This window comes from Protopterus annectens, chromosome 6.part0 (assembly GCF_019279795.1).
Source record: "Protopterus annectens isolate FY-2018-M chromosome 6.part0, PAN1.0, whole genome shotgun sequence".
NCBI lineage: Eukaryota > Metazoa > Chordata > Ceratodontiformes > Protopteridae > Protopterus > Protopterus annectens.
In genome coordinates, this window is record NC_056737.1 from 83,621,071 (window position 1) to 83,645,651 (window position 24,581).

At 39.8% G+C, this 24,581-nt stretch overlaps 1 protein-coding gene across 1 annotated transcript in view; it reads left to right on the plus strand.

The window, feature by feature from the left end:
• Positions 1–24,581, plus strand: part of TTLL5 (tubulin tyrosine ligase like 5) — a gene marked incomplete in the record, with an annotated part of 5,893,562 nt that overhangs the window by 3,314,806 nt on the left and 2,554,175 nt on the right. The window contains 1 exon segment of the mRNA XM_044073865.1: positions 21,992–22,274. Within this exon segment, the coding sequence (XP_043929800.1) occupies positions 21,992–22,274 (283 nt within the window).

The following is a 24,581-nucleotide window of genomic DNA, read 5'->3' on the forward strand; positions in this document are numbered from 1 at the left end:
ATTTCTTCAACAAAAAAGATCTCAAGTCTTAGCAGGTGCTTCTTGGCTAAAAGTCCTGCATTTTTACTCAGTTTTGTATAGTGTCCTAAAACACGAATTCTGCTTAGCCTTCTGTGTTGCAAATAACCCTGCATTCTGTGAATTCCTTCACCTAAACAGAACTGTCGGTAAAGCAAACAGCTGGTCTTGACAACAAAAATGATACCACTTCAGCAGACATAACAGGTGCCTAACCCAGCATATCCTCTGTTTCCTGTGTAGTCTTCCCTTTCTTATCAAGAAAAGTACTTCCTGGCAGTCGGGGAGGGGGGAGTCTGGATGATTGGATGGGAGAGCTATGATTTTTCACTTAGGATATGTGGCAATATTATAGCTAATAAGTTCATAGGTGATTACTAGGCTAATGGCACAACAGCCTTTACAAGCTCAGCCAATAATACCCAGGATATGACAATATTACATCTTAATTCCACAGATATGGGATGGAGTAGTATAAGGATAGAGGGTATTTGGGTGTTTGAGCCCCGAGTCATTTTACAAACTGCCTCTGCCCATAAGGGACATGGGCATTACTCCAGGAGTAAATGTATGGTTCCCCATCCATTTAGCCCAATTCTTTTTGAAGAGAGTGAGGGGTATGGTTTGTTTTACGAAGATGGGAAGTTTATTCCATAGATGAGGTAGCCTTTGAGATACAAATCTGTCTGTTCTGTTAGAATAATAAATAAGGTTCTGGTCCATGGAACACGTAACCCTTGTATAATTTTTTTGTGAATATGTAACATTTTCTTCAGGGCTGGATCAGAGAATGCAGGACATTTGGCTGAACTTCTTGATGCTCTGTGGCTCTGTGCTTAGTAAGAACCCATAAATCTGTCACAAAAATGCTTTTACACATGGATGATTTTGGTTTGTTAAAATGAACTACCATCATAGGTGGTAGAAAGAGACTCCAAGGAGGTATTCAACACAGTATAATTTAGTTGGAGAAGGGGGTGATGGCTAAGATAGCAACTGACAGAGGTAGAAGGTTAAATGCACTGACAGTGTAGACTAGAAAGAGTTATTGTCTCCATCCTGCCATCAAACAAGTGTGTGTGTGTGTGTGTGTGTGTGTGTGTGTGTGTGTGTGTGTACATACATATATATATATGTGTGTGTGTGTGTGTGTGTGTGTGTGTGTGTGTGTGTGTGTGTGTGTGTACACTACTTCAGTCTTCAATAGATGCTTTATGTCTTGCCACAACAGCATTTGTTTGTGCAGTATTCCTACTTAACTGTTGTTGAACTGTAAAAGAGAAGATGGGCCACTTTTAGATCCACACTACCATTTAATGGCCACAGGGAACTAAGAGGCACTAATGTCTAGCAATCTTCAGCTGCTGAAATATTGGTCCACAACACTGATATCCACTTGCAGCTTACTCCATATTATGAAGACATTTTCTTTTGGCTGCAGTTTTGTTATTTTTCATCTGATTTTATAGTGAGTATATCACATAATTATATTGTCTCTTCAAACATTTTTTTCCTTCACTAATCAAAGATTAAACCACTGTATTGAGACTTTCAATCCTTTTATGGATAATTTCCTAAGTAAGCATCTTATTTAAAATTTCATTTTGAGAGATGCATTGATTCAAGTTTGCTGTCTGTTTTTAAACCTAAAAAGCCAATATGTTGTGTCCACGTTTTAGTCAAAGTGCACATTCCTTCATGAAGGAGGTGTTAATATGCCTGTATTTTCAGCAAGTTCTGAAATGGTGTGCTTTCTTCATAATAGTTAATACTGAAAGTGACAACTGTGCCTCCTTTATAGTCTTATGTAACCTAGCCAAGGCATCCATCAGAGGGCACAAAAAAATTTCCATGCAAAGAAACAAATTGCCCTCTTACATTCCACTAAACAGTTTTGGAAAAAGGTTAACCTCACAGGAAGGAAACCTTCTCATAATGCCCTTACTATAAACATCATTCAATGTGGCACAGCAAAACTTTTTCCAGAAAATTTCCTTAAATAATTTAGCAATCTCCTATCAATAAACTCCACACCTGTCACAGATCATGCATTGTCCCAACCCTCTTCCACTTCAAATGCATACATACATTCCAAAGATGTCTCTATTCTAGTTGAAAATATCCCCACTGACACCCCTCCTAGATCTGACAACAAAACCGTCTTCTTCTCACCAACATATACAATCTATGTCTTATACAAAATATCATGCAACAAGATTTGGAAAACTGGTCTAATTAAACCCCTCCCAAACCAAACCACCAAAAAGATACCTCTCACTTCCATCCAGTATCCATTGCCCCAATTCTGAGCATACTTTTAGAAAAGATAGTCTACACCCAGCTCTCTTTCTATATGTTCAGCATTACCGCCTACGCTCCTCCAAACAACATGGATTCTGGCCAGGGTGAAGTACTATGACTGTATTTTGGTCCCTGACTGATTATTTCATGCAAAACTCTGATAGTGGCCTCCTTAAATGTGCTCTGTTTTTAGACCTGACATAGACCTAATTGACTAGTGTCTTCTGTAGAACAAACTAATTGAAACTGGTATCCATCCAGATGCCTCTCCCTGCTTTAACAGCTTCTGAATTAAAATAAGATCCTTTCAATCAGAATCTGCACTTATTACCAAAAAGTATACCACAAGGATCCGTTCTTGCCCCCTCCTCTTTGCCATATTCTTTAACAAACTTTCTTGTGATCTCCCCCACCTCCCTCTTATCCTCTGTGCTGATGACTTGGCCATTTATTGATCAGGCCACTCAAACACCAACATTCAGTGCTATCTCCAGTTGGACTTACATGAGCTCCACCAATGGCTCATTAACTATAAACTACTATTCATTCCAACCAGGACTTAAACTATGCTTTTTGGAACTCCACAGAAAATTCATCAAGCACCTATCTTTGACTTACACAACCATTCCAAAGAAACAATGTTCATCTTCAAGTACCTTGGATTATGACTTGATCAGTCACTAAACTTCCATTTTCACATCGACAAAGTGAGAGCCTGGATAAATTCCCTGCTCGTTTCAGCCAAAGTGATTTCCGATTTTCCATCCCAACTAGCCAGATCAGCCCATTGGCAAAGGAGTTCTCCTTTCTCAACTTGAATATGGGCTTTCAGTTTTTGCTTCTGCCTCCAAGAAAAACATTTACATACTCCAGACTGTCTCTAACAGCATTGCTGATTCATTACAAACTCACCTTTCTGTGAGAATCATGGTATCGCCCTAGAAAAAGCCAAATGTTTACCCATATAATAATGATCTAACCTACTGTTAGGATCCTAGCTCTACAAACTACATCATCTCCAGACACATACTCCCCTTGCAGCTAGACGTCAAGAAAAATAACTCCTCAGACAACATGACACACACTACTCAGATACTTCTCCTTTCCTACCTTGTAAGTAATATTCCTGTTTATATAATATGTTTTCTATTTCTGTGCATTGACTTTATAAATCTTTCATTATTTCTTTCCAGGTATTCTTCTTATAGGTGTACCTTCTATATTTTCTGTCTTCTGTCTCTAATTTTTGTACATCTGTCTAGGAAGAAAAATATTTCATGTTTACGCTATCATTTGTTCTCTTAACCACAAGTTTTCCAGTAATTTGTTTTCAGTTATTCTTTTTATACCCTTTCCTTGCATAATGTAATTTTTCTTGTTTCCTAATTCTGTGCAGATAGACTTACGATCTGAGAAACCTGTATCCAGTGCTCCCTATCCTGATTTAAGTCTGCATACATGACAAAATAATCTTATTTCACTTGTCAAAGTGCATCTTTTATATGTCTGTGTAACTGTGTCCCACAGTTTCATTTTTTTGCATATCTTCATGTAACCTTTTACATCCTGCCCTTGTTTTTTACAGCTTGCTGGAGGAAGACCTTCCACTGTTGTATTTTTCTTTTGAAAACCTTTTGCTGTGAAATTATTATTATATTTGGGCTTGTAAATTTATTTGTTATGGATTGTCATCCTGTGTGAGGAGATTTTAATACAGTGAATTTTTGTGGTAACCGTTTTGTTTAAAACATTTTTTTAACTGTTACTTAGTTACTTTTATAGTATTTATGTGTTGAGGCAGGACTTGATGATTTTTGGCTGGCACTTGGTTGCTGAGTATTTAATGCACCAGTGCCTTTATGACTGAACCTGTGGAGCAGTTACCAGTCTCTTTGGATCTTCCTTCCCCTGTCCACAAGTAGAAGAAAGTTATAAGGGAGTCTTTGGTTTTCAAGCCAGCTCTGGTTATGCTTCAGCTGCTGATGAATGACCCTTATGTGGCTGGATTCAGTTCCTCAGGCTGATCATCTTTCTCACCTGGTCATTTTGGTGTAACATCTGCAGCCACTAAGGAGCAGGGATAGACACATACTCTGTAGCTGTAGGGTTGCCCTCCATGTGGAAGGGAGAACCACTGGAGAACCACTCTTATTGGTCTTAGGGGAAGATTTGGGTAAAGGTCTGCTGCATAACCAGGAATGAAACCTGAACCCCTAGATAGAGGGCCTGCTATGGATCGATCTTTCTCCAGGAAGTTTCACAGGAAAAGAAAACAAAAAGTAAAAAGCTTGGCTTTTCCTGTTCTGTTTTCAGAGGAATGGGAAGATTTGCTGGGATTTGCTAGGGAATTGCTTTCTTCTTTTAATTTTCCTAACTCATCTTAAGAAAAGAAAAAAAAAAGAGTTTGTTCTCTTTCTGACTCTTTATATTTGGTCAGAAGAGCAGGAATTGGTGGTGGTGGTGGTGGTGGGGGTTAGTGTTGTGCTTCAGGAATTTCCTCAAAAACTGAAAATTCTGATTCAGAAGAGAGTGTTGCTTCTTATTTCCCTCCAGAAAATTATCTTTTTCTGAAACTATCTAAAATTAAAGAGGTTTTGCAGTGAGATCAGAATGAAATTCCTATTTCACAGCAAATGTGTTATGATTTGTTACTCTTGGATATTGCACATACTGCAGGTGTCCTTCCTGTTTTAGCTGCTTTAGAGAATATTTTCCTGACAGCCTGTGGTATATCCAACATACATCCTCCTCCGAAGAAGAAGTCTGATCGAATGATTATACAAGGTACCTCACACTCACAGACCAACACTAAAATAGACCCTGCAGTGATTTTTCAATCTAAAACTGCTTCTTCTTCTGCTAGACAAATCCATCCATCTGTCCACATCCCCTTTTTCCTATTTTTGCACATTGAGTTGAGGTGTCACTTATTCAGAGACAGTCATTCTGCTAGACAAATGACTAATGTTAATCATATTTTCTCTGGCAAGGGTGGGGAAGGCTTTTGATAAATTTGTGAAGAAAGTTTATTCTTCTGCCACTTAACATTCAGAATTGTAAACTGCCAGGCTCACTCATTAAAGTTTTTACTTCTGTCTTGCGAGAATCTGAAAAAGGTAACTGATAAACTTCAGTATTCTGTGATGAAACATTCTTTGAATGCCTCTTTTATATCTGTTTATCATGTAATTAAACATGCCTTAAAATGATCTTACTATGCTGCTAATACTGTCTCCAGGGCTGCTGCTGCTTCTGGGTCAGTCAAAAGAAGACTTGCTTGGTTACATTGTCATAATCTTCCTGAAGATGTTAAAACTGAAATTTTAAATATTGAACTGCACAAAGAACTTTTGGCCATTCTGCAGCTGGGATGCTTAAGAGATTTGATGAGAGGAGGAGGTTGATTCAAGGGGTGACCAAAATCTTCCAACCCTCCTTTTTTAAGACAAATAAAATGTTCTTACTATATCTGCTCCCTTTTTGAAAAAACAGCATGGTGGCAACAAGCAGAATTTTAAAAAGCAGTGGCAAGGAGTGTCTGAAAAGAAAGGGAAAGCCTCTTAAAATCAAGGCCAGTCCAAGAAGTCAGAAAGACTGTTTACTCATTAACCCCCACTCCCCCACCCTCCCCTGCTAATCTCACCCTTTGTCTCTTAATGTACATCTTCCTTTGTGCCACTAATATGTTCTGAGGGTTATTCAATAGGAATACACTTGACAATGAGAGTTCCTTCCTCCTTTCCAGGAGATTTATCCTTGTCCATTAAACCAAATTTCCTTGTTTCCTCCAGTTCTGGAAAACATGTTATTTTAGGGAGTCAAAGATCCAGTGCCTGCCTGCCATAGGCATAAGGTTTTATTTTTCTACCACAGAAAGAAGGGAATGGAGGCCTGAGCTAGACTTCTCCTTTCTCGATCTTTTTGTTAAGGTTCCCAAGTTCAAAATATTATCCCTTCAGACCATGTTACCTTTTGTCCCTTTACTAGTTTTCACGGCATAGCTAGACTTAAAAGATGCCTACCTTCACTTTTCCATTGGCAAACATTTCAGATGTTCTTATGATTTTCTGTATCTGGTATATATTATCAGTTCTCTTTCTTACCCTTTTTATTATCTACTGCAAAGGTCTTTACAAACTGCCTGGCTCCAGTAATTGCTTATTGCAGACTTTAAGGCATTCACATTTCCATATTTGGATGATTGTGTTATATGTGCAGACTTTTTTTCCAGTTGTCAAGACTACTTAGTAACTCTTCTGAATCTTCTACGCAGTCTGGGTTTTCAAGTGAAATTACAGAAATCTTCTTACATCCTTTCTCATAGATTAATTTTCCTGAGATGTCTGTTTCTTTCGTCATTGGAAGAGTCTTTCTTCCTCCAGATGAAGTAGAGATGTTCAAAAAGTTCTTCTGACCCATTCCAGTCAAAACCAGGTATTTGAGAGGGAATTTCACAGGATTCTGAGGTAAATGGCTTCTATGATTCATATGATTTCTTTGGACTGATTTCACATGAGGAAAAATTCATTGGTACCTCAGGTCAGTTTGGACTCAGCATTTACATCTTTTATCTTTTCAGATCCCATTTCTGGGATGTGTAAGGAGGGAGCTTCTATGGGATTAGACCACTTCTTTTGGAATCCAGAGCTCTTATTTTCCCTTCCACTTCCTTTTATGTTCCCATACCGGAAGTATCAGACCTGGCGTGCAGAATTGTGTCCAAAGTGGTTCATATGTGTTTACTAGGCTATCCATGCATCCCAAATCTCTGACAAGTTCTGGTATCCTTGATAAGTGTAAGCTTGGAGATGAAATGTTTACAAGCAAGGGCCTGGGAGATGAACCATTTGCAGGTTGCCTGTGTCCATTAGACACATAGATGCCGAGCCAGGGATGAATTTCCTTTTCCTCATCCAATTGTCCAAGTTGCACTTGAATTGGGTTAGGGAGGAACTCTGCTTCAGATGGATGGGGAGCCTATTCCAGAGATGGGGTAGTCTCTGAGATACATACGTGTCTCTCCAGTGTGTCCTATTTATTATCACAGGCAAGGTTTAAGTCTTTAGAATGGGTACTTATGGTGCTGTTTGTTTTGTGGATATGCAGGTGGTCCATCAGAGTGGGTTCTGACAATGCCCCGTGTACACGGCATAGATCTCCCCACAGTCTACAGGAGACAGAATACAGGGATAGGGCCTTGAGGTGGTCTGCCTAGGACATTTTACTTATGCCCTTTATTCTTTTAGTGAGGAACCTCTGCAGACGTTGCAGTTGTTGGATATGCCTGGTTAGGTACATACTGAAGGGGGCATTGTACTCGCTCTAAAGCATGTGTTGTCAATATGATAGTTACTAGGGGTGGATGACTTCCCGAAGTATACTGTTATGCATTTCTTGGCATTTAGTTTTAGTCCATGGCTCTGACACCAGTTGTTTCTATGTCAGCCCTTCCTGGAGAATATTTGTGTCAGTTTGGGATTCAGTGACAGCTCCAAATTTGCAATTGTCTGCAAATTTAATCAGCCAGAGACCATTGTTATTGGCCTTGACTTCAGAGAAGTAAATACAAAAAAGGAGCAGTCCAAGGACCCATCCTTGATGGAACTCCACTTTGTAGAGGTGGACTCTCCAGTTCTAACTTCCTGGGTCCTGTCTGTGAACCATTTGGCTATCCACTGAGTGACATATAGGTTTGTACTTAACCTCTTGCATTTGTCAACAATGGCCAAGTGGAGTATTATGTCAAATACCTTGGCCAGGTCAAGGTAGGCAATGTGAACCATTTTGTCCTTGTCTATTGTTTTGGTGATCTTCTCAAAAAAGTCCATCAGGTTGAGTAGGCATGACCTCCCCTTGATGAAACTAAAGTGGATTGGGTCCCGTGACTGGGGTATCATTATTGATTATTTCCATGATAATTCTTTCCATAATTTGCATGCAAGACTGGTGAGAATTGTGGATCTGTAGTTTCCAGGGTCTGTATATGGCCCACATTTGTTCAGAGGGATGACTGTTACTGTTCTTCAATCACGAGGCATTAAGCCTGTTTACAGTTCCGGATGGTCATGTTTCATGCTATTTAGAAGGCATTCTGGATATTGTATGGGCCCATTGATGCAGTGTTCTTGGCCTTAGAGAGAGCATTAAGGACTTGTTCCCTAGTGATAGCATGGGGAGTTACATTTGATGGTATTTTCTGAGGGAAGGTTGGGGGGGTAAAGTTGTTGCTGTATTTATTGCCAGTAGGTTTGCTAGTTCTTCTGGCTTTTCACTTTCTTCAATTTCTCCAAATCTTCTGGGTTTCTGATACCATGACAGGAATAGACCCCATTCTTAAGTCAAAGTATGATTCATGTTCGTGAAATTAGTATTGTTTCAATCTTTGATGTTAGCCAGAAAAGCTGTTCACAGCATGCACAATGTACCCAGTAATGACTCCTGCAATTCATATGGAGTTACATGTATTGGCAACATATCTAAATTGTTGTTGTTTGTCTTTCAGCTTTTTCCCGGTTAGGGGTTGCCACAGCGGAACTCCGGTCCGCTAATGATTGGCAGTAGATTTTTATGAACGCCGAGGTGCCAGCTTGATATTCAACCTTCAACGAAGGCACGCCCATTTACGGATGTCTTTCGAAGGCTCACCCAACTGTGGGGGGGACATGTAGACTCCACACAGAAGGCACTCCCCGCACGCCAACCAAGAATCGAATGGGAGAACCTCTTGCTGTGAGGCAACAACGCTACCGCTGCACCACCGCGGCTTTTTGGCAACATATCTAAATATGATTGTAAATTCTTTTTATAATACCTGTTGCACCAACTACTATTGGAACTGTCTGGGTATCCTTCTTCCACATTGCCTTAATTTTTCCCTACAAATCTTGGTATTTTATGACTTTATGCCTGGCTCAGTATCAGTGGCTCCATTTACAATAAGCTCTGCACACAGTTGTGTATTGCCTTTGTGGTTGAGGACATAGCTAAAGAATGCCTTGTATTTGTTCTTGGTCTGGGAGGCCACATTTACATAAAATTTGGCTTTGGTAGACTTTATTTGTCCTCCGAGTTGTTTGTTTAGTTAGATGAGAGCACTTTTATCCTGCTGGGTGCTGTACCTCCTAATTTTCACCAAGATTTTCTTCCTTTTGTTATACAGCCTATTGATTTTGTAATTCCACCAGGATGGCTTCTTTTTTGAGTTAGTTTTGTACTTCCTCCTGGTGGGTACAGCTGCCTCTATGCAGCTATTAACATGATTGTATAGGGTTTCTCTGGACAGTTCTGCATAGGCAGCAGGGTTTATGGGGGCTACAAACGGTCACAAAAATACCTCACAAAGAGGATTATGGGACTCAAACAGTTACCCTACGCTGACCGCCTCAAAAAAACTCCGGCTTTACTCTGTAGCATATCGCCTACTCCGAGGTGATCTCTGCCTAACATACAAAGCTATGTCAGACCCTGAGCTGCTGGACATGCTACACCTAAAGAAATCCCAGTCCCTCAGAGCCACGCACTCTAGGGACCTAAGCCTCGTCAGCACAATTAACAGAACATGCTGGAGGGATAGATTCCTGTCCCAGAGTCTTCCCATTCTGGAACAAACTACCTATGTCGAGTAGAGTTCGTCACTAGCACTCTTCAAGAAAAATCTTGATGAGTGGATGGGCAATAAGAAATTCACCCCGGGCGTCACATCAGTGGCCCTGCTAGACAGGGGTGCAGGTAAATAGCATCCAGGGGTGGTGAAAGCCAGGGAACCTTGTTGGCTAGGCTTACATAGGCCCTAGGCCTGATAGCCTAGTACCTACCTATGAACCTATGAAATTTTGCCATATTATCACTTAATAGCAGGAAGTTAGCCTTAAAGTAGTTCCTGAATATTCCGTTAGTTGGGGGTCCACGTTTCATTTTTACTTCAAAGGAGACCATTTTGTGGTCTGACCTTACCAGGGAAAACATTACTCTACGGGGTGTACAGCACTCTCCCATATTAGTGTGAACCAGATCCAGTATGTTGAGCACCCCTGGTTGGTGTATTGACAGTCTGGTCCAGGGAGTTTGCCTTTACAAAATCCAGGAATCTCTGTGCCTGTATGTCTGATGTCATATATGATTCTCAGTTTAATAGTAGGTAAGTAAAGTTGCCCATGAATATGTTATTGGGTTGGATGGTGAGTGTTTTCAGTAAGTTTAAATACATGTTGTAGGTTTCATGGGTCATAGAGGGAGACCCTTAGCTTACAAGGAAGTGGTATAAGATTTTGCCTATAGTGATTTGTAGATGGTGAAGCTCAAGAGCAACATTGTGTTTTACCTGCCTTGAGATATATTTATTTTTGATGTAAATCAAGGCACCTCCTCCTTTAGTCCACGTCTATGTAGTAGCTGGTCTAAATGTGTTAATGGCAAGAAACAGGACAGACAAAAACACACACATGTCAAAGAGATGATGGCACTAATAAATGCTTTGAAAGCCCTAAATCATCTGTGGTCTCCAGGAGCTCTGCAAGTTTTCACAGACAACACCACAATTATGTGGTACATAAGTAAATGTGGGTACCAAATATTTTCCTCTCATAGGTTGGTACTGGGCTATCTGCTCGAAGGCATATATTAGCCCAGCCACGTTGTGTGGTATTCAGCGCCCCTTTAGTAGTTCCCTAGACCCTTGTAGTAGCAGCTAGTACCCTTGACCCCTATTGAGTAGTGCTGTTGGTGTGATCCCCGGTTCCTCTTGAAGAGTGATAGTGAGGGGCTCTGTCTTATGTAGATCGGGACCCTGTTCCATAGTAAGGGAAGTCTCTGTGAAGGGAATCTATCCCTCCAGCATGTTCTATTCATTGTTGTGTTGAGGTTTATATCCCTAGAGCGTGTAGCTCGAGTAGATTTGGTTTTGCTAAGATGGAGCATGTTCAGCAATTCTGGGTTGGACATGGCTCTGTACGTTAGACAGAGATCGCCTCTGAGAAAGTGGTATGCAACAGAGAACTGTCTTAGCTTTTTCAATCGTGCTGCATAGGGCAACTGTTTGAGGCCAGTAATCCTCTTGGTTAGGTACCTCTGTGGTCTCTCCAGCTGCTGGAGATGTCTAGCCAGGTACATTCCAATTGGTGCATTGTACTCAATAATGGGTCTGATGGGGGAAGAGTAGAGGGGCACCATTACATCCTTAGATCTTGATGCGAACTCTTTCATGATCAGATGGGTCACATAGAAGGATTTTCTAACCACTTTGGCAACATGGTTATTAAAGCAAAGCTGACTATCTACTTGGGTCCCTAGATCCCTTATTTCTTCTTCAGATTTCAGGGGATTACCTCTTATGTTGTAGTTTGTGGGTACTCTGTTTTTTCCAAAGGGGATTACTACACATTTTTTTGAGACCATGGCTTTGACACCATGCATCAGTCTCATTTAGGCCCTTCTGAAGGATCTCCATGTCGGCCGGAGACTCTATTATAGCACCCATTTGCAGTCGTCCGCAAACTTAGTCAGCCACAGCCCTTCCATGCTTGCCTGTACTTCTGAGAAGTATATGCCAAACAGGGGGGCCCCAGGACAGAGCCCTGAGGCACACCACTCGTTACTGGTCTGGATTCGGACATAGATCCCGCTACTCTTACTTTATGGGATCTATCTCATTGCAGACTTGCTTTGATAGCCTGGCAGATAGCAACTCAGCTCAGTTTGTCTCTGCATGCTTCATACATTCCTTCAAAGCAAAGCTTTGCAGTAGACAAGTTAAGCAGGACCTGGACAGTCCCATCAGAAATGTAAACTTTACTCTGGCATCTTCTAGGAATTGATATATCTGTGGGGAACACCTCATGTAGATCTGTTTGCCACCTGTCAGAATATTCAGTTAAAGAAATTCTGCCCTAGTATTCCTTGCAAACAGAACTGAATGACTTATGTTTTTTTTTCACTTCCACAGTTGGGAATATTCATTTATACATTTCCACCTCTATCCAGGGTTCTTCTAAAGGTTCAGAAAGACTCCCTAAAGATAGAGATGGTGACTCCCTTTTGGCTCTTACATCAGTGGTTCTCCTTCTTTTGAAACTGGCAAAAGGCAATTACTACAAGCTTCCCCACAGTCTAGATTGACTCAGACAAGACAAGAGTTGCTAGATACAACTCAACGCAAATCTCTTCAGTTGTCTGCCTAGATGGTAGGATTGTGAAACCTTTTCATCACCCTTTTTTTTGTGGACATGCATCAGGTACTTACATAGGCTAAAATTATGCTACTAGAAAGTCATATATTTCGAAGCATAAAAGTTTTTGTAGTTGCTGCTGCTATAAGAACCAGGACCCCTTTAAGGCTGCCTGGCTATCAAAGGTTCTTAATTATTTGTGTGAGTTTTTTTCATCTGGCCTTTCTTACTCTTCTATTCAGATTCATCTATCAGCCATTTCTGCTTGTCTGCCCTTGGATTCCACCCTTTCTTCCTGTTCCCAAGTCAAGGAATTTTTGAAAGGGATGTAAGGGTTGGTAGAAAACAGGGAGTTCCTCCTTAGCATCTGAATTTTATGCTTGAGAAGCTTGTTCTGTTTGTGTTTCAACCAGCTCATCAAGCTGATTTTAGGATGTTCTTCATTGTCCTCTCAGGAGGTCTATGCCCCTCCTGCCTGCTCTTCTTAACATGGAAGATTGTTTTACTTATGGCCCTGACGTCTGCTAGAAAAGTATTTGAGTTACAAGCTGTTGTGGTGAATCAGCCCTTCCTCGTTTTCCATAACTCCAGGGTTTCATTGAGAACTAATTATTCGTTTATGCCTAAAGTGGTTTCAGAATTTGCATTGAGCCAGTCTATTAACCTTCCTGCCTTTTTTTCCAGAATTTAAAAATGTGTAAGGAAGAATTCGTCATGCTTTGTATGTCTACAGGCAGTTCTGATACTACCTAGACAAAACTCAGTTCTTCAAGAAAGCTAATTAGCTGTTTGTCTGTTATGAATATAAAAGAAAAGGACAACCAGTGTCAAAGCAGGTGATTTCTAGATGGTTGTCTTGTACTATTTCTATTTGCCATTCACTCCAGGTAGATTTAGAGCCCTTTCCACAAGGGCATTGCCTTCTTGTGTGGCTGTCTGGAAAGGGGTGGACTCTAGAAGTATTCTAGAGGCAACAACTTGGTTCTCTGTTGATACCTGTACAAGGCATTACAAATTAAATTCCTTTTCCAGGTCCAGAATGTGATTTGCTAGGACATTGTCTAGGGGCTCTTGGATTCTTAATTTTTTCCATCTAACCCTTTGTTTCTAAGCTTTGGCAATATACCCAAATAGCTTAAGGCTACTGCTACAGTGATCTAATGTTGAACTTAGTACAGTTGTATAAGCAAACATGCCATAACAGTAAATATTCTAATAGATCCAGAAATGTCTGAATGAAGAAACCCCCAACAGAAGTTATAGTACCACTTACACAGCCTAGACTGAAGGAGGGAGGAGAATCCATCCTAGAAGATGTCTGAAGTGCACCAAGGAAAATGAAGTCTGGGAAAGTATGAGGCTGAGATGAAGTCATGGCAACTATGATGATGATGATGGTGGTGATGTGTGCATTAGAGCAGAAATGGCTCCTGAGGATGCTCAACTCTGTACCAAGAAAGAGGCATATTCCAGGTATCTGGAGCGTAAGCATTCTAGTTCCAGTGTACAGGAACAAAGGGGATATTCACAACTGAGGGCAGTACAGGGCTATCAAATTCCTCTTACATTGTATGAAAGTACTGGAGAGGGTGACTGTTAAATGAATAGTTTGGTGGAAAGTAAGACGGGATATGAGCAGATCTTATTCAGATCAGAATGCAATACAACCTACCCATTATTTGCAATGAGACAGATAGTGGATAAGAAGCTAAGGATGAGAAGATAGTCCAACTGGACATTCCTGTATTTGAAGAAAGCATATGACAAGATCCCTGGAAGGTTGATTTGGGCAGTTGTACCTTCCCAGAAAGGGTACAGTTAGTGCAGGCTGTGTACCAGGACCCAATGAGATGTACAAACAGTGTTTAGGCTCACAGAGGAGTTTCCAGTGGGACAGAGTGTGCATAAGGATGCAGCTCTAAGCCCACTCCTGTTTTTACTGACGGTGCACCTTGTCATTAAGCAGGTCAAAGTGGACAGATCAACAGAGCTGCTGTATGTAGAGTGAGCAGCACTGCAAACAGACTTTGAAGAGGAACAGCAAATGATAGGGGATGGCAGTGCAACACTGAATGCACATGGAAAGCAAATGTGTACAGTAAGACAGTTGACTTGGCAACAAATGGGGGATCAAATGTAGTTACACACTGAGATAGAAGGAAAATAGTGTACAGGTTAACAGCTTAAATTATCTGGAAGCGGTGGTTGAGGAGATGGGAAGTCTGAATGAGGAGGGCAAAATAAGAAATGCAGGTATCGGAGCCATTTGGCAATGAAGTGCCTATAATGGGCAGTAGGATGTATATTGTGGAACAGATGAAAAAAGGAGTTCATAACCCTGGAGGCCAAAGTAACCTCAGTTGTAGAAAAGGTCAAGGAGAACAGGTTACAGTAGTTTTGGTCACATGCAGGAAAGCAGAAGGCATTTTGGTAAAGAAGATTTTTGAGAGAGAGGGAGAAGATAAAAGAAGGTGAGGATGTCCAATCAAGTGAAGGATGGAGTGCACGAGAGAAGATTTGCAACATTTGGGCATGCCTTCCAAGAAAATAGGAGAGTGGCTATCAATTGAAAGAGGTGGCAATATCTGACAAAGTACCCCAGCCCCATAAATGTTGGTGGCGATGATGACATACAATGCAGGTCTGTCCTGCCTTCCTCACTCCTACCACTGAGTCATCTGCATAACTTAATTCTGGTGATATTTTAACCTCTTCACATATATACCATTCCCAGAATACTATACAGAATATTGCTAGCCATCTTATGGACAGCTCGTTGATAGACATACATCAAAAGTACACTTGAGCATGTATGCTGATTGCGAGTATATGATGGAGCACCATTCGTAGTTGCTAAAACTAAGTAGTAATTTGATTATGTATAGGTTTGTGTGTGATAGGTGGTGTAGCGGGTCCCATACAGAACGCCGACAGCTCACAACACCGACACCCATATGGCCGACGCCATATGGTTGACGTTCAGAATATCGACAATGGGGAAACGCTGTCTCCCAATAGTGCGGAATAGAAAAATTTCCATTCTTGCACTGTAGTGTGATCTCGGAGTTGGTATATTAAAGAAAGGGGGGGTGCGGGGGCGTAGCCCCCCCTGCTAGCACAAAAAAGGAAATTTTATTTTCCTTTTTTGTGAAGTTCTGGCGCTGTCGATATTGTGAGTGTCGACCATATGGCGTCGGCAATATGGGTGATGGTGTTTTGGGCTGTCGGTGTCCTGTAGGTGATCCTAGTGCCAGTATAGTTTGTGGTTAAGTGTGTATGGAAGCATTTGGAAGTACAGTATGCAGAGTGAGTGTGTGTGTGTGTGTGTGTGTGTGTGTGTGTGTGTGTGTGTGTGTGTGTGTGTGTGTGTGTGTGTGTGTGTGTGAGAGAGAGAGAGAGAGTGCATGATGGTATGTATGGAGTGTGTGTTAGAAAGCTTGAAAATATGTATGTGTTGGTTACATTCTGAGTTTGTGGTTGTATGTATGGGAGTTTTGTGCTTGTGTCGGTCTCTCTTTACCCAAGCCAGTAATCAAGGAGCCTCAATCCTCACCAGAGACACCAGTGAGAGGTGGTCACTAAAAACAGGAATGGATTTATACAGTATTTTCAAATGCAGCACTCTGCATCAAGCACAGTTTCCCCCAAGAGCAGACAAGGAACATACTCCAGACCTGGGACTGAACCTTCTGTCTCTCCAGATCCCAAACAAGACTCACTTTGGAGCACTGTGTCCCAGTTCCATGTAGCTAACACACCCACTCCTGGCTATTTGATTCACACTCACACACACACACTCTCTCTCTCCTGGGAAAGGCTAGCACAGATTTACTAACTGTACCCCTTCTGCCCAGACTATAAGGTAACTACACTGCCACCATTCAACCACTCTCAGGCTCTTACAAGAATATTCAATTATACTGAGTAAAATCAATACTACCATAAATGGTAGAGTGTAAACTGAGCAGCAAGGTTGATTGGCCAAGGTGTCACTAAAATAAGCACAAGTACTCTCAAGATGTTAATAGTATACTGTAAAAGACCAGCCAGAATGAATAGTATAAAAATATTTAATATTCTCATGTTTTCTATTTTATTATCTTAAGTACAATAAACCGGAGTTTCAATCACTGGAGAAATAACAATAAACCAGTTGGACAGATTCAAACAGCTGCAGAAAAACACTATTTAATTAATCTCACTGTATTTCCTGAATGTCTAAAGAATATCTGTTCCCTAGCTAACTTAATTAATACAGCAAGCCAAGATTAGATGCGTACTCCCACAAGGCAAGGTGATAAGCTTCAAACTTCTAAGTGAACTGAACTCAACAAATTCTGTTAACTGACTGTAATAACTGTCATAGTTCTTTATATCAGGTTCCAAAGAAAACAAAACAAACTGCTCTGAGAGTTCCATCCTGTCAGTGCTGGTTATAGAATGATCAAATGGCTCTGGTAGAGTACACACAGAGTGCTTTGCTAAGATCTGAAAGCTATAGAGCAATTTCAAGAACTTCTACTCTTCATTTTCAGAATTCTTGGTTTAAACATAAACACTTAATCAGTTATAATACTGTTGATATATTTTTAACACAAGCATCTGTACAAATCAGTGTGGAAGTCAAATGACATAGAATTATTTACAAAACTCCAGCTAACTATTCTGGCATATATTACACATGTACTATCCTACTCTCCCTGTCACAGATGGCAGTATCTCACATCTTCACAGTGCTATGTCCAGTTTGAACTGAATGGTTGTGAGCATGCAGATATGACAATATGCATGTGATCAGGAGGATGTTGTTAACACAGTATGGTGCTTGGTGTGGAGTTTGTGAAAGGCATGAGAAGATAGCTGTTGTACAAGACAGGTGTATGTATGTCTGTCTTGAGTGCTTTTTACCCCAAGATAAGTGGGATCTCTTAACTGGTTATATAACCCACCACACACACACACACACACACACACACACACACACACACACACACACACACACGGCACATGGAGTGTGTGTGTTCTAGGTTGGGTGTGTTTGCATGGTTGAGATTCCATGGTATGCAGGTTACTTTGTGTGTGCAGATGTGTGCTTCTGATGAGTTGAAATCTGAATTGTAATCTAGTCAGCGAGTTGCTGTATTACTGATTTTTGACTAGCTGGTCCTCAACTAGTCTGCTGTTGAAATTTAGGACCTAACTCTCATTCCTAGTATTTCGTAGGCTTCAGACATCCTTCTGTTTACAGTTTATTCCTCTAAAGAAGGAAAAATTGAGCTTACCTGACACTCATCATATTTATTCTCCACCCTCATTCTTATTTACTTTCCTATCCACCCATTAACTATAGGAGTTACCACTCATTCATTTAGATGCTCTGTATTAAATTAATAAAATGCTTCCCAAAATCATGTACTGACTAATATTATCAAAAGCCTTGTAAATGTAGAAAAGAGATTATTTTACCTTTGTTGAATGCAAGAGTTAAGAAAAAAGCTTAATGAAGAATGTAACTGATGATCAGATAGGATGTGATATTGTAGAAAGCAGACATTTTATGTATAAATTGTGTGGAGAAAATAAGGTAGATTTAGAGGTTATATGGCAGGAAAATAATTTATCTGACCAGGAAGTGGGGACTGCCGAAGGGGATATTACCGCAGGAGAGGTAGAAAGATGTTAAAAACTAATAAACACTGGTATTCCTTGAGGTGACAGGATAACATATGAAGGAGGAGGGTTCTCCTAGATACCCCTTAGGATGTTGTCTTTGGAAACATCAAAGAGTTATTGAAATGGGGGGATGGTCCACTGAAATCAGTATTCCTCAGGACCTTTGGGGCTGAACCTTTTACTACCTAAAAATGTACAGACAGTTATATTGTTATTTTCAACAAAAAGCAAAATATCTGACAGGCAGTAAAGTTGAGAGAGCTAGATTTGAGAAGTAGAAGATAGAATGAAGGAGTATAACAAAATGGGGGAAAGAGAGTGCATTGTGGTACGTGTAGGAGGGTGATATAGAGGGAGCTGAGCCAGGCTGAAGTAGAGTGATGTGCTAATCTACTGTGGCACATTTGCAGAGCCAGGTGAGTAAGTGAGACTGTAGCTATAGTTTGAATGACTTGAGTGAGCAGTCCTGTCTTACTGTTAGGAGGATGGAGTTCCAGGTTTTTGACACTTAGTGTGAGTAGAGGGAACAACCTGTAGAGTTGTTAGGTTTTCATCAGAAAAGTGCAAGCTTCTGCACAAGTTATGTGTTGTCCAAGGTTGGCTAGAGATGGATAGTCATTTGGTTTGTTTATTAGATTGTGGATAATTGGGAGTTGGAAGTACGTGAGTTGGTGAGGTAGTTCAAGCCATTGGAGATCTCTGAGGGCCAAACAATGGAGGAGGATGGCTGCAAATTTTGCAGCCTTGAAGCACTGCTTGAATTTGTTAGTTGAATGTTTCAGTATTGGTGCTGAGAAGAAGAAAGCAGGTAGTAGGAGCATAGTGGCAATATGACATCTTGCAGTGTTAGACAGAGTTTTGCTTTATAGAGAGGGGTTAGTTTTTTTGTGTTTTTTTTTTTTATTGTATTTTGAGTTTGAAAGTCAAACTTTAGGTCTTTGTCCATCTAAACTCCTAGTTGTTTGGTCTGAGACAAGTTCTGTTTTGGTATTGTTGGAAGAGTTAATAGTGAAAGTTGCTTTCTTTATTGTGAGGTATTTGGGAGTGCAGAGAATTAGTTTTATTTATTTTTTTAGGGTTTAGGAATAGCTGGGAGGTAGTCAGACAGGTTTTCTATAGAAGTGAATGGTTCCTGGCTCAGTTTTTGTAGAGAATCAATATTTGTTGAGCAAATGATGGTAGAATTGTCTGCGCACTATAGTAAGGCACCATTCTTATTGGCCAGATCAGGGTCATTAACAACATGCTGAACAGGATAGGTGCTAATATGGATGTTTGTGGAACCCCAACTGTAGTAGGGGGAAAAAATGAGAGGTTAGTGAGCCATTTTACTGCCGTAGTCTGTTAGTGGGGTAACTAGAAAACCATTATTGAGAGGAATTATCAAGATCTAGATGGGAGAGTTTTTGTAAGATCATACGGTGGGAGACAGTGTCAAAAGCTTTGGCTAGATGAAGAAAGAGAGCAGATACAAGTTTATCATAATTCCTGTCTATATTAACAGTGTTAGTAAAGTTGAGGAGAGCAGTAGAGGTACTGTGGTGTGGGGCAAAATCTATGCTGTAAAACAGAAAGGAGGGATTTTTTGTGATACAGTGTAGTAGGGGTTTGGTGTGATTGCACTTCTTGCGTATTTTTAGTAGGATGAGAGAATGGTGGTGAGTCTATAATAGGGGAGTTCAGCAGAATGATCATCTTTGTCGATGGGAAGGTTGTAACATTTTTTCCACAGTAAAGGTACATAAGATTTGTTGCTAGAATAGTTTATTAGAACTGAGACAGGATAAGTAATGACCATTGCTGCCATTTTTAGATATTTGCCAGGTTGGCTGTCATGTGGTAATGAGGTAGGTTTTGGTTTAAGTAGCAGTATTTTGGTGATTATAGTAGAGACTAGCTGGAGTGAGAATGTATAGGAAGATTAGAGTTTGTGGCTTTTCTTAATGTAGAATTATGATCTAATTAAGTTAGAGTTAAATTCATTGGCAATGCCAGCTGAGTTATTAGATGTGAGTGTAGGTAAAGGCTGTGTGTTCAACACAAGGCTAGGATTTAGAAGATAATTTAAGGAAAATGGAATAATGTGAGGTTTTGATGATTTTTATTTTGAAGGTTAGTTTAATTTTTTTGTCTAATTTAGTGTGGTATTTGGATCTTTTTGAAAGTTGTCTAAATGTCTAATAGTTTGGCTTGAGTTTGGTTTGTGGCACATGTTTTCTAGGCAGCATCTCTGTCTCTTGAGATGTTTTGTGCTTCTAGACGGCCATGGGAGCAGGAATTGACTTCACTCAGTTTTTTCTAAGGGGGGTAGTTCATATTAGTGAAGTAAGACAGTGTCATCAAATGGTGCTTTAGGTTAGTCCACTTCTACAGGTTTAGGTGTGAGATTAATATGTTTTTTTTTTTTTTTTTTGCAATTTGTGAGTTTAGGAGTCCCATTAAAGCGGTGGTGGTATTTCTGGTTATGTTTGCCTTCTTATGACAAGTATAGGGAGATGATCGCTTAAAGAGTCTGAGAAGGTCCTGGAGTTACAGATTTTACATGGCGTAAAGGTGAGTATCCAGTATATTGTGGTACCCTTTTTATTGATTGTTGGAGAGTGGGAATGGTTGTGTTAGTCCATTAGGATTTATGGTACGGGTGGGATTGTTAGTGGATAGAGAGTCTGTATTGAAGTCACCTAATAATAGTTTTTATACAATACCTAATAAACCAACAAGGGAGAAAGGGAAAGCAATGTAGACAAGGGAACAAGAAAAGATGTGGATGAAATCTGAAAGCTTGATAATTTAGGACTGAATTAAGGAAATGCTATTTGACATAGAGGGTGCTGGCAACCTAGACATATTGCAGGAAAACCTGGCGTGAGACACAGCAGAGAGATTGTGTCCTAGTGTTATAACCAGCCTTCACTGTTGTGGTTCTCCCCATCCCTGCCACATCCTGTAAGGATTCAGAACAGAGATGCAGCAGCGGAATTGCGTCCGAGTGTTAGAACCAGCCTTCACTGTTATGGTTCTCCCCATCCCTGCTACATCCTCTAAGGATTCAGAACAGAGGGAGAGCTGCTCAATGACTGTTTGCAACACTTGGGTGGATTTGGTAGATCATTTGTTTTCGTTTTATCTTTTTTTTTTAGGACTGTTGCTCCTTGTTATAAAGACTTGTGGTGTTGGCTTTAATTGGAAGTAATAGCAAGTGTTATCCTAAATAGAATGGCAAACACCCACACAGCATTTCGACTTAAGCAGAAGTAAATCTTGCTAAAGGTTTTACATTGATAAAGAAACATCTGCATTCATTCTCATTTTAGGACATGCTGGCAAATGTTGTTGAAATTTAGAAATAGGCAATCATAGACTACCGGAAGAGCTTACCTTAAGTCTTGGCATATTTTTATAACAGTTTTCTGGTTTTTATGGCTGTATGAGTGCCAGGACTGTTTGCAATGTACATACAAGACTGGTGATGGTATAACTTTATTCTTTATTTCACTAACAAGGTTATTACTTTTTCATTAACCTTCTTAATGTCAGGGGGAAGTCTTAGCTTTTTCCAGTAACCAGTAGTCTTAAGCCAAAGCATCAGTACTAAATGGGGCCAGTTCTTTACAGGACACAAACTCAATAACAAAAAGGTTAATCTATGGTAATTTGGAAGATTGCCAGCTTACCTACTTGCATGTTGTTTAGGATCTGTGAGGAAAAAGGGTCATCCCATTTTTTTTTTGTTAAAACATACTGTACCACTGAAAAATATGCTGTATAATAAAAGTTTGTCAGTAGAACGTGATCCTTAGTCATCTGACAAGGTTTGTTTGCCATGTTTATTTTAGGTAGACCTGATGCACCTCCACGCCACTCTCAGGTGCATTCTGAGACTAAGGAAGAAGAGGAAGAGGAGGAGGAAGAGATATCAGAGCCTGAGGAAATGATGCCTGAAAAAGATGATCATTGCTTACGACCAGTATCAGAAAGAGATCATAATAAAAGTCAGAAACTGAATAACCCCTTCTCTGAACATACAAAAATAGAGATAGAGACTCCAGGGAATGTTGAGAAAATGGAACCAAAAAAAGTAAATCTGCTACAGAGACTTGAGCAAGGTGGAACTCTGAGGTTTGCATCCTGTGCTTTTTGTCATTATACATTTCTCTGACTGTTTTTGAAGTAGTAATGTATAGAACATTTCAAATACATTAGTCATTGCTGTAATTTAATTCCTTTTTATTTTTAACACCTTTATTTGAATTATCACTTAAGACATAGGGAAGCATACGTTTATATAAAACAGAACAAACCATATTAACATATTCTCAGTTGTAAACATTATGTATCACATATAATCTTTTGTATATTTATCATTATGCAACAGTACATAAATTGATCAGTTCCTGCCTTCCCTTAAACCTCACTCCACCTCCAAAACATTATTCTTCATGCATTTCTCTCATAGTTTCATGTTTTCCTATCCAATTTACTCCTCCCCTTTTCTAAAGAGCCTACTTCCAGTTCAGTATTTCAAATATTCCATTTTCTAGTAATTGCTTTTTTGGTAGCCACCAAATTAAACTTAACAAGACCTTACTATGTCAAGGCAATACAGATCCTGTATCCCAGCTAAAAAAAAAAAAAATGTATTTCCTTACGGCCATTTGCTCAGCCAATATAACTGACAGAGTAATATGTAGGGAACTCATAAAGGTCTACCAAATCAAACTCTGAAATCATATGTTCCCAGTTACCTCTTTCTTCCATATTACATCTCCAACATTTGACATCTACCAGAGGAAAAATTCTTTGGAGTCTGCTTGGGGTGTAAAAATACCAATACAAACACTTCCAAGCAAAAATCCTAAATCTTCTAGACTTTGCTGCATATTTGGGAGCAGCATACTTATGTCCTCCCATTGTTTCCTTGTGAATTGCTTATCTAGTCTTTCTCTCCTCAATCTTTTCTAACCTCCTCTGATTGATTCCTGTAGTTATGCAGTATTTTATATGCCCTACTGATCATCCCTTTTTTAACAGCAACTACTGTTCTAGATTCAATTAAAAAATTCTACCAGAACAGGTCTTTCATTTAGGATTCCCCTATTCTTTTCTCTCCGGCGATACACATATATCAATCCCTGATAGGGAAGGCAGTCTGTAGCCTGCAGTCCAAAAGTCTTCTTCCCATTGTGTTACCTTTCCCTGTCTTGTTATTTGCTCTCATTAACTTGGTTTCTTTTCCAGTTTTCTCCAGTAAATCAAGCCCCCTCCTGCCTCTCTTCTTTACCTCTAATTGCAGTCATCCCTATTAGCAAAATTTCCTTTCTCCATTCTTGTGTTTGCTTAGTTTTTAGAATACTTTCCACTACTTTCTGAATATAATATTATTTATGGCTGTTGTTATTCTCCTTTCGGATCTGCTTCCAAAGTCCCATTTTCTCACTTCTTCAGTCATCCCTGCCCCTCACTTCATCATCATCCTTTTCCACTTTGAATTACAGGTTCCTGTTTGTGGTATGTATATGAGCCGTAACTGTGTAGTTCTAAATTATCCCATCAAATCAGGTAATCTTAAATCACCTTGTTCTATTAGAAGGATCAACTTATCTCACTCGACACTTACACTTTTCCCCTTCCAGCTAAAATCCTTCATCTTTTTATTAATTACTATCCACAACTTCTCCTCTGGTTGATAAAAATATGCCTGACCTGTATATAAAACTAAAGGGACTAAAAACATTTTTCACTGCTGGTGTCTTGCTATCCATATCCATAAACAAGAATTTCCAGCTTCTCAGTTTCTGTATTATCTCTTTAGTCTCTTCCCACATATCCTTAGCTGCCATTACAGAATCCTTTTAATCCATACTCTTAAATATCTTATTTTATCATGTCCATATAAATGCGGGTATTGCTTTACCAATTCATGTGTGGGTACATAGTTTGCAGCTATAGCCTTTGTTTTACTGTGATTTATTATATATCCTGAAAAGACTTGAAACTGTCTCAAGATGTTCCGCAACACACTGAGATGTCATTTTCTGTTTTCATTAGATACAAAATAATATTGTTTGCAAAAAGCCAACTTATTTTGATTACCATACCAATTATATCCTTGAATTTGTGAGTCCCTTATTTTTTTTCCAGTGTTTCTAAATATAAAGCAAATAAAGGGAAAGAGGACACCTCTGCCTGGTTCCTCTGTTCAGACACAACTTGTCAAAAAAATATTTGCCTCCATCCCTCATATATCCCCCTAATTAACCTTATTATTGTATCAGGGAATGCAAGTGCTCCCTTTATCCTACTTGTAAAATCCCAGCTCACTCTGTTGAATGCTTTCTGTGCATCAAGACCCACTGACAACAATGGTATTTTCTTACATTCTGCTTATCTCTGGATCATCATTGTCCTATTAATGTTAAATGTTTG